The sequence below is a fragment of the Juglans microcarpa x Juglans regia genome, chromosome 4D, assembly GCF_004785595.1.
Source record: "Juglans microcarpa x Juglans regia isolate MS1-56 chromosome 4D, Jm3101_v1.0, whole genome shotgun sequence".
NCBI classification, from domain to species: Eukaryota; Viridiplantae; Streptophyta; class Magnoliopsida; order Fagales; family Juglandaceae; genus Juglans; species Juglans microcarpa x Juglans regia.
The window spans coordinates 14,576,488-14,587,500 of NC_054600.1; the positions used below are offsets into that span (position 1 = coordinate 14,576,488).

The 11,013-nt window shown below is 41.7% G+C and overlaps 1 protein-coding gene across 1 annotated transcript in view; it reads left to right on the forward strand.

Annotated features, from left to right (window-relative positions):
* LOC121259641 overlaps positions 1 to 11,013 on the forward strand; it is a 64,574-nt gene that overhangs the window by 22,964 nt on the left and 30,597 nt on the right. The window contains exon 6 of the mRNA XM_041161291.1: positions 2,240 to 2,317. Coding sequence (XP_041017225.1) covers positions 2,240 to 2,317 — 78 coding nt within the window. The remainder of the gene's footprint in view (positions 1 to 2,239; positions 2,318 to 11,013) is intronic.

An 11,013-nucleotide genomic window follows, 5' to 3' on the forward strand; every position in this document is an offset into this window, starting at 1 on the left:
TATCCCAATTTTTCCTCTGAGTAACAGTGCCAGGTGCTTGCTCCATGTAGATTTTCTGCAATAAGCATCGGGGAGAAAAATACGTCTAGAGAGGCTGACATGTAATATACTTTTAGTAGTCTATTTGTTGTGAAATGTAGTTCAAACTATGGCTAAACATATTAGCTTTCATGTAACACATTTGGGCTTACACATCGAGGTATTATGACATAATTATCAATGACATCTATGGATCACCTTAGGACTGTTCATCCGGGCCGGGTTTTTTCCTGGCCCGGTCCGGAACCCGGGAAACCAGATTCCAGCCCAAAACAAATCCGGCCGAAACCGGGTACACTTTGTCCGTTTTTAAACCCGGTACCCGGGTTTTATTTTTTATTATTTTTTTAATTTTTTTTTTTTTTTTAGTTTGAATGTTTTGATTCATGGGTTTTCTTTGTATCCCATATTTCACAAATTTGAGGTAGGGCCTATGTGAAATTAAGTCTGTGCACCATATCAGTTCCAATAATATATATATATATATATATATTAATAACAATTGAGTTTATTGTATGTGTAATTTCCACTTGATATTTATAAATTTTTTTATTCATGTGCCCACACATAATTTTGTCAGTTATGGTATTTTTTTGGAGTATAAAATTATAAACAACCAAACAAATTAAACAAAATATAAAGATGGGCAGATCAGTTTTCCTCGGAAGCTGCTTTGATGGTGGACAAAGTTAATTTATTGATTTTCATGAGTTTGCACCATTTTATATATACTAATTATTTAAACTTCCTTTTCCAAAGACTTTCTGCAATTAAATTATTAAATATATATACCTCTATTGTTTATAAATAATAATTAATCGATGATGTCTACAGCTTATACATACGTAGTAAGATTTCAATCTTAGCTGCATCAATCTGATCTCTGTTGCTTGCCAAAGCATTGTGATGGGTCAGTCCCTTGTACAATATTATGATTGTAACGAAAAAAAAAAAAAAACCGGGTTCAACCAGGAATCCGGGTTTTAAAAAACCCGGTTTCATCCGGGTTCGTGCCTGAGTCTGACCCAGGCTAACCCGGCCTGGGTTTGAAACTAGGGTTCCCAGGCCGGAACCTGGATGAACAGTCCTAGATCACCTGGAACATCATTCTTGTATACCACAAAAGGTCACTTTGAATTGAATGAAATCTTTGTGTGCCAGTAGAAAGTTTGGTAGTTGGAACTTGAGACAATATAAAATCAATGGTTGATATATGGATATGAATATCAGAAATATAAAGATAATTGTCAAGAGTGAAGACTGAGCCATTAAACTTCTAAGCAGGTTCTATTCCTTTTAATGTTGAGTCAGAATAAGCTTTCTTCTCTTATACATTTGTAGTGGTAATGAAGCATTTCCATTAGATCCACCTAGTATTTAAGATAAGCCATTGTCGAATCCTTGGCATGAGAGAAGTCTAAACATTTTAATTGCCACCAGGACCACCCAAAAAAGCTGGATTGCTGATCCTCTGGGAACAATGCTTGGTCTTGGCCACTGTTAATTGAAATTACTACAACTGAAAGCTGTCTCTTGAGCTCTGGTAGATCCTTCTTAATTGATTGCCAAATGTTAATTAGATTTCCATTCTCTAATCAAGGCGTGACTAATGAAAAATAGAATTACAAGTATGGAGTTTGGAGACATTAGAAGGACAAGCAGGATCTATAACTCCTGGAGGATGCTTCATATAAACGTGTTCGTCAAGAAACCTATGAAGAAATTTATTTTTTGATGTTCAGCTGACATTTAGCCCAATCTTTGGAAGCCACTAGAGCAAGAACAGTCCGAATAGATGTGGACTTGACAAGAGGGCTGATGCTCCAGCATGCTCTTATGGGTACTACTTAATGAGATACTAAAATTTTAAAAATAGCAGATGGATGCAAACTCTGTTTGCCGATGAACAAAAATTCATCAACATATTCTCCACAATCTTGTTACACAGAAAAGAAAGAACAGATAAGAAAACTCTCCACAAATTGCCTGACTTTATAATATTATCTATTTTATAATGAATGATGTCTATACTATGGTTTTGTCTAAAAAGGGTGCAGTTTGGGAGCTTCTCTCTTGAAAGTTGTCTTGATTGTCCTGGTTTTAGTTACTATTTTCTTCACTAACTAACCTGAACTTGAATAGTTTCAATATATTGTGCTGTTTTACTTTATTTATCTTTGGCTTTTGGTATCACATGTAGGGTGCAAGATGTTGCTGAGTTACTAGGCATGATGGTTGAAGACCATAAGCGTTTGCAGCCTAATGTGAAGACCTATGCGTAAGCAGACTCCTTTCTTATAAAGCTTATTTTTATGGAAACTTTTTCAATAATGGAGTTCATACTCATAAATTATTTCCATGATTTATATTATTTCGGACTTTCACCCCCCTATCCTAGAGATGGATTTAGCTGTTAAATTCACCCAGTTACAGAAAACAAGAATCACTCTCATTGTTAGAAAATAATAAATGGATTTCTTTTAATTATAAAAAAATAAATGGATTTCTTTTGTTTAGGTTTGAATCTTGATAGACATCTTTACCTAGCCTTCTTAACTGAATCAAAACTGCTAATCTTGTCTCAGACAAATTTTTGCATGCCAAAACTTTATTTAGAGTTGGTGTCAACCAACTTATCAAAAAAGAAAAAAAAAAGTTGGTGTCAACCAACAATGCACAATAAAAGAACCATTAACAGAATTTTTTGAATCTTTCCTAAGTGAGCAATCAGGTAAGTCTCGTATTAGTTCATAAAATCATTAGCCACCTTCTCCACAAAACCATCAGCTCTTAACCACATATTTTTGAAACTCCATAATCCACAAAAAAAAAAAAAAAAGGAAAATGATCCGAGCATAACTGATCATTTTATGATCCGGATATTAAGCCTCCCAAGAAGCAGAAACGAGGAACCTGTCCAATCTCGACCAATCCCAATTGTTGGACCATGTGAACTCACCCCCGACAAGAGGAAGGTCCAAAAGATCCAGATAAAAGATGAACCTAGAAAACTCCTCTAGCGCCGAACTGATAGCCCTAAAGCCCATGAACCACGACACAAGTAACTCAACTCAAGTAACTCCAAGCCTCTAGGATCAAGTCTTCGATCTTCCCAGTTCAGTTCGTTTGTTAGCCATCGTGAAGAACCCTAGATCTGTAACAAGCCCAAGCAAAGCCAAGCCTATCCTAAATCCTAATCTTTGAAAGTAAGTATAACAGCCAGTAAGACCACACAGACCCGTGAGTGAACAGTGAGCCGAGAGAAAACCCAAACCCACCTATCCCGCCGCCACCCCCCACCCACCATCGACCGGCGAGTGACACCACACCGCCGTCACAGACGAGGATGACGGGCCCCGGTGTCCTTGATGTGGGCCGTCTGGCATCGGCCCTTGCCGACAAACTGGCTCTTTCGATTTTCTTCATTCTCGGAAGTGTCAAATTGTCGTAGTCATCTTCGACACAACCACAGACCTGAACGACAGACTCAGGCGACTCAGTTGTGGGGCCTCCGACGTTGTCCTTCTCCGGTGATTGGGAGTTTTGTTGCTTTACTTTTGGGTTTGTATCACGGGAAATGGAGATAGACTGTAGATCTTGTTTTTGTGGAGCTACTCTACTGAGGGTAGCGATGGACTCTGCCTCTGCCCTCGCGGCTTCAGGGAGTGGGAAGAGCAGCCTTTTGCAGGGTACAAGACAACAGATGACGGTGAATCCGGAATGCCGAGTGGGAGGAGCACTGCAAAACGGCTTTGGTAGGATTTTTGCAGACGTTGTGATGGATCGACCTCAGGTTATACCCGAGGTGGAGATCCCCTTTAGAGACTCAAAATTTTTGGATGGGGAGATGTTTTTCACCTTCTCCAGGGCAAAAGTAAAGCAATTGGCATAACCATTTCGGTTCTCTGTTATGCTGAAGTTCCTCAAAGGAGACCTTCGCTCGATATAGTTCGGGGCTTCATCAAATCCCATTGGGGGCTACGTGTTGTGCCTGTTGTTGGGCAGCTGTGGAACCCTCGAAATGTGCTTGTCCGACTGTTGAATGAAGATGATTTCATTGCAGCCATGGCTAGGGGAAATGCTGAGATTGCAGGGGTATCCTATCGGGTGTTCCATTGGACACCAAAGTTCGTAGAAGAGGAGGACTCCCCTTGGGTCCCAGTGTGGTTATCTCTTCCGGGGTTGCCCTCGAACTACTTTCACGAGTCTATGTTGAGGTCGATTGGTGGAGGATTTGGGAGTTTCTTGAAACGGGACAACGCGACGGCGTGTGTGACACGGCCTGAGGCGGCATGCATTTGCGTTGAGGTGGATATTTCCAAACTTGTGAAACGGGCCTTCTGGCTGGGGGTTCCAGGACATGCAAGTAGCCTTCATCAGGAGGTAATCTTTGAATCTCTCCCTCTGTTTTGTGGATTATGTCGAAAGCAGGGGCATGAGGAGGGCAGATGTAGTAGGCGTAATCAGTTGGATACAAATGGTGTAGGGGTTGGCGTGATTGAAGGTGGGGGACGTGAGAAGACTAGGGGCCAGTGGAAGGTGGTTGGGAATAACAATGTGGAAGCCTTGGCACTAGAGGTGATGAATGTAAAGGAGTTTTTTTCAGTCAGTCGTCGAGCATATATTTTGAACAGAATTAACCGTCGTTGGCGTGCAGTGGAAATGGCAACATTTGAGACTTTTATGTGGACTTAAAGGGCGAGGCTCTTACCAACAGACAATTTGAGGAGAAACTTGATGTTGGTGGATTGGTAGGTGCTGATATCGCCTTGCTTGGGAGGCGTGTTACGGCGGAGGGCAGTGGGCTTTTAACTCAGAAAGTCTCGGACAATTGGTTCAAATTAACTGAAGAGATCTCGTATACTGAGGAATCGCTAGAAGTGGAGGTCGTGAAAGATACACCTCGTAGTTCACTGAAATTGGTGGATGAGGCGTTGGAATTTTAGTCGGCAATGATGGGAGTTGAAGAGGGGGGCACTAACAAGTGGTGTTCCTTGTCTGAGGGCGAACCCGAAGAAGGGGCGGACACGGTTTTTGCAAGCAAGTGTTTTGACTCGGATTCAGAGTTGATTATTCATTTGAAAAAATTACGGGGCGTGAATAAGACGGGGAAGTTGAGAGTCTTGGAGAGGAGGACTCGATCCAAACAATTTCTTTAGTTTATCTATGCAAATACTTATATGGGATATTCGAGGTATTCGATTGTCGAAGGGTAGACTTCGACGACTCCTGAGTAAGAGTAGGCCACTGGTGGTGGCTTTTATTAAAGCATTTTCTTTCTTCCAATAAATGTCAGCGATGGGTTAGGTTGTTAAACCTGCCAAATTTTGTGGATAATGCTGTAGTAAGGGGCAAAGTGTGGTTGTTTTGGGATGCTAGTCTGAACTTCGATTTCATTTCCATCTCTGACCAAGTTTTGTTTGGCTGGTTCGCTAGAGGTAGTGTGCAAGTCTTGGTGTCTATAGTTTATGCTAGTTGTTTTACGAGGAAGAGTAAGGAGTTGTGGGAGCACTTGTGTGCTCTCGATGCAGGTGGTTGGCCGTATTTTGTTGGGGGCGATTTTAATATTGTCTGCTATGATGAAGAAAAAGTGGGAGGTCTGTTGAGTGCGGCTCGGGCAAAAGAGGAATTCAACACTTGTATTCATGATTGTGGGCTTTTAGATTTGCCTTCTAGGGGACAAAAACTTTCTTGTGCAATGGCAGGCTCGGGGGGAGAAGGATTTGGGCTAGACTGGATAGGTTTTTGGTCAATTCTCTATTTCTTAATGTTTTTCAGGATGCACGTATGGAGTACCTTCCGAGAACTTCTTCGGACCATGGCCCCATGTTGATTTTCTTGGATAGGGAAAGAAGGGGTGGGATCTAGTATTTTCGGTTCCAACGTATGTGGGGGACTCATGAAGGGTTCCTATCTTTGATCCGGGAGTGTTGGAATCAAGAGGTTGAAGGTTGTGCTATGATGAGGGTGAGTTATAAATTAAAATGTCTAAAGAAGATGTTGAGAAAGTGGAATACAGAGACGTTCGGGAGAGTGGAGTTGGAAATTACAGGCCTTGAATCCCGTATCATGGAGCTTGAAGAAATTCTTAGTGTTGAATTTTCCCAGGATCGGGAGAATGAACTTCTGCTGTGTAAGCAGTGACACCTCCAATGGCTTCATTGGGAGGAGATTTTGGGATGTCATAAATCATGTATTAAATGGTTAACTGAAGGTGATTCGAATTCAGCTTTCTTCCATACTTCCCTACGTATTAAAAAAAAGAGTAAAGTCATTGATTGTATGTAGCTTCGGGATGGATCATTGTTACGTTCGGCGGAAGAAGTTCATGATGCAGCAGTGGTTTTCTTTCAAGACTTGCTCTCGGCGGCACCAGTTGAAACTCATGAGGAAAGTTTTCAATTGTTGTCTCCAATGGTTACTGAGAATGAAAATTCTGTGCTGTGCGCGGTCCCGTCCATAGAAGAAGTTAAAGATGCCTTGTGGTCGATACCCCAGGATAGCAGTCCTGGGCCGGATGGGTTCTCAGCAAGTTTCTTTGTCCTTGCTTGGGAAATTGTGAAGCAAGATTTGCTTGATATGACCAAAGAATTTTTTGAAGGTATTCCTCTAACTACTTTTTTTGGGGCTAATAATATTGTGCTGATTCCAAAGGTAGATGAACTGGAAGATTTTGGCCACTTTCGTCCTATCAGTCTGTGTTCGGTGGCTTATAAAATTATAGCCAAAATTATGGTGTTTAGATTGGCACCAATTATTGGGAAGATTGTATCGGCAGAGCAGTCTGCGTTTGTTTGGGATCGAAGTATCTTTGACAATATGTCTATTGCTCAAGAACTTGTGAATGGCATGAATCGGAAGACTAGAGGGGGACATGTCATGCTGAAAATTGATATGACTAAAGCTTATGACCGAGTGAACTGGAGTTTTTTGTTGGAAGGGTTACGTCGGTTAGGCTTCTCGGAAAAATGGAGGGCCTTAATTTTTAACTTTATTTCCTCTCCGAGTTTTTCAGTCATGCTAAATGGGTGTTGCAAAGGGTTTTTTAAGCCTTCGCGTGGACTTCGCCAAGGTGACCCACTCTCTCCGTATTTGTTCATATTGTCAGAAGAGTTGCTTTCGCACCTGCTTAGCCATGCTTTTCAATCGGGGCGAGTTAAATACTTTAACTCAAATGGTGGTACAAGAGTGTCGCATTTGTTATTTGCGGACGATTTGCTAATTTTTGCAAATGGTGGAAAGGACTCTATTCGGAATTTGATGGGGGTGATCCACAAGTATGGAAGTTTATCGGGACAGCTAGTCAACCCAAGTAAGTCCTCCATCTTTTTCTCCTCAAATATTCCATATGACCGGAGAATACAACTGAAGCATATTTCGGGGTTTACTGAAGGCATCTGGCCTTGTGTGTATTTGGGGATGCCGGTTCATGTAGGAAGAGAGAGGCTGCATATGTTTGAGCCTTTATTACAGAAAGTGCAAAAAAAAATTGATAGGATGGAAGTGCAAGTTACTCTCTTTTGGCTGTAAACTCATCCTTATTAAGCATGTCCTTAACAACATGCCCATCCACTTGTTTTCTGTGTTATCCTTGCCGAAAGGAATTGAGGCCAAGCTGAAGAAATTTTTTTTCTAACTTCCTTTGGGGCTTGAGCGGGGATGTCAATAAAAGAAAGTGCGTGTCTTGGTGACGTATTTGTTTGCCGGTCAAGGAAGAATTCGTGACCTCTTGGAAGTTCGGAAATCTTTGTTTATGAAGTTTGCTTGGAAACTAATTATAGGTGGCTCTCTTTGGTTCGACTTCTTCCGGCTAAAAGATGTGGGTGAGGAGCCGCTTGCCTTAATAGGGGCGAGGTCAAGGGATCTTGTTTTTGGGAAGATATTTTACAGGTGCTACCTTTGGTCTTACAAAATTCACAATGGATAGTTCGAGAGGGTGTCTTAAATTTTTGGTATGACAATTGGCTTGGTGATGGACCTATTGTAGATTTTCTACCGGTTGTGGGGAATCATAAATTGTTGGTCCAGGATCTATGGGATGGGGTGGGCTGGAAATATGATGAAGTGCAGCCATTGGTTGATGAGTATATGTTCCAGAAAATCACTCTATCTAATGTCCGTGTTCGGGAGGGTAAGGATATGCTGGTTTGGAAGCACACGGTGGATGGGGCCTTTACTACGAAGTCGGCTTGGTAAATTATTTGTGCTCGCGATAGTATTTGTCCTTGGAAGGGGTGGCTTTAGCAAGATCATGTCCCGAAGAAAATGTCTTTTTTATGTCGGCGGGCACGCCAAAATGCTATTCCCGTTGATACCATTATTCAACAGCTTGGGATTCCGGTTGTTTCTAAATGCCATTGCTGTACGGATAATAAGATTGAGATAGTGGATCATGTGCTTTGTGATGGGGAGGGACTGAGGAAGGTTTGGGATTTTTTTGCTGCTATTTTTGGCATCCGATTACCTCAGACTCGAGTATGGACAGATGTTTTGAACATATGGTGGTGTCGGGCTTCTCTAGTCTCGCAAGTTTTCGTTGGTTTTGTGGTATTATTCCTATATTGATTTCTTGGACTCTTTGGAAAGCCCGATGTACGGCACGGATGGAAAATACGAAATTCGAATCAAAATTCATTATTTAGATGGTAAAAGGGCTGCTTGCAGATATTTCGGGGTCCATGAAAACGTTTAAAGTGGTGAGGGAGCATGACTTGGGAGTGTTGAGGGAACTCAACTGTCCCGTGGTGCCGCCTATAGTTAAAAATCTGAAGTTGATTACTTGGGCCCCGCCGACAGGGGTCTTCTCTAAGCTCAATGTAGATGGTGGCTCCCTTGGGAATCCTGGGATGGCCGGTGGGGGAGGTGTTGTTCGGGATGTGAATTGGTTGGTTCTTGGGGGTTTTGCTCATTCGTATGGTTATGCTACAAATAATATTGCTGAGTGTAGAGCAGTGCTTGATGGACTTTATTTGTGTCAACAGCTGGGTCCACGAACTGTTTTAGTGGAATTGGACTCGAGTGTGGTGATGGGATGGTTTATTTTTATTAAGTAAAAATATTGTATATATCAAAAGGAGAAACCAAGTACACTGAATGTATACAAGAAAATACCTTGCCCAAAATGACCCAACAAGCCCCTAATGACCCAAAAAGCCCATAAAAAAAACCAACCCAAAGTACATCAGACCCGACCCCAATCCTTGTTTCCCGTAGAACTAAAACTCTACCCGAACACCTTGATGGGCGTCTTCACAATACCCTCCCTTTAGACTTCCCTCTAGTTGAACTACCACCCTTAGCGTCGTAGTTGATTGTCGAAAAGAGACGCTGTAACTCCCTGCTTTTCTTGAAGCTTGATTTGGTTTCAAATGTGCGGCTTGCCTCAATCGCAGTAATTAGTTTGTTAAATTGGTTTTCACATCCTCCATGTGAAATTCTCACGAACTGCTGAATCTCATTAACTTTAGGCAGAATTCAATCCGCTATTGGAGGAAGAGAGACCAGGGGAGCCACAATATCCCCATCAACCTGCACTCCCGACTCTAGACATTCCTCTATACAAGGCACCAACGCCAAACCCATTGGTTCTGGGATGGTTTATCTCGGGGACTTGTAAATATTGGTATTTGTTGGATTTTTTGGATGAAGCGACTTCTCTTTTGTCTTCTATGGATGTCCAGTTTAAGGTCGTGTTTAGAGAAGCTAACATGGTAGCGGATTTCTTAGCTAAATATGGGGCGAGTGGCAGAAATTGGGATTTTTTTGGGGAGGACTTTGTTTTGGGTAGACTAAAGGGGCTTCTACGTACAGATAGGATGGGAATACCTTATGTTAGATACTAGTGGTTGGTTTGTTTATGGGTTTTTTGTCACCATGGTATTCCTCCGCCACAAGTGAGGGTTCTTTTATAATATTTGGGAGGGGATCATTCTTGGACAGGTGACCTTTGACTCTTAAAAAAAAAAAAAAAAAGCGCCGAACTAATACGAGGTTCCCTAGATCACTCACTCGGGCAATTTGGGATGAGATTTTTTTTTATAAGTAAACGATTGTATTAATAAGAATAGGCATAGCCCAAGTACACATGATGATATACAAGAGGTAACACCTATTTAGGAAGAAAAAATGGAAACTAGAAATTCATGAAAATCAAGGCCACTAAAATCTATAGCTGTGGCCCATAGAAATAGAGTGCTGACAAAATGTAATCTAAGTTCTTCTAATGAGCGCATATTGTCTTCAACCGTCCACTCATTTCGCTCCTTCCATGGGCACCACAGGATATAGATAGGAACCATTTTCCACATAGCTGTGATTTGAGGAATAACTCCTAAATTTGTCCAGCTGGCCAAAAGCTCAACCACTATGGCAGGCATAACCCAAGCTAGCTCTAACCTGTTGAACACTTCATCCCATAAAGCTCTAGGAACCTCACAGTGCAGTAGACGATGATCCACAGTCTCACCATTGTTCTTGCACATACAACATCAATCCACTATGATCACCATACGTTTCCATAAATTATCCATCGTAAAAAATCTTACCCAGTGATGCTGTCCAAGCAAAAGATGCCAATTTGCGAGTCACCTTATTTCGCCAAATCCTTCTCCATGGAAATTGATTGTTTTGCAGTTGTGTGAGACTTATAGAAAGAACGAACAAAGAATGTATTTTTACTTGCGGGTACCCACCACAACATGTTAGCTCCTTGAATTCTCAGTTTCATGGAGTATAGAAGACTAAAGAAATCCTCAGAGCTGACAACTTCCCAATCTTGGGCTGCCTGAGTGAAATTCACGTTCCATTGGACTAGGTCACCGGATATCTCCATTCAATCGGCCATCGAAGTTTCTTTCTCACATGCAAATCCTGAAAATTGAAGGAAATGAGACCTTAAGGTTGTTATCTCCACACCACAGGTCGCTCCGGAATTTTATTCTAGAATCACTTCCCAAGGCCAGATTGAAGATCCTC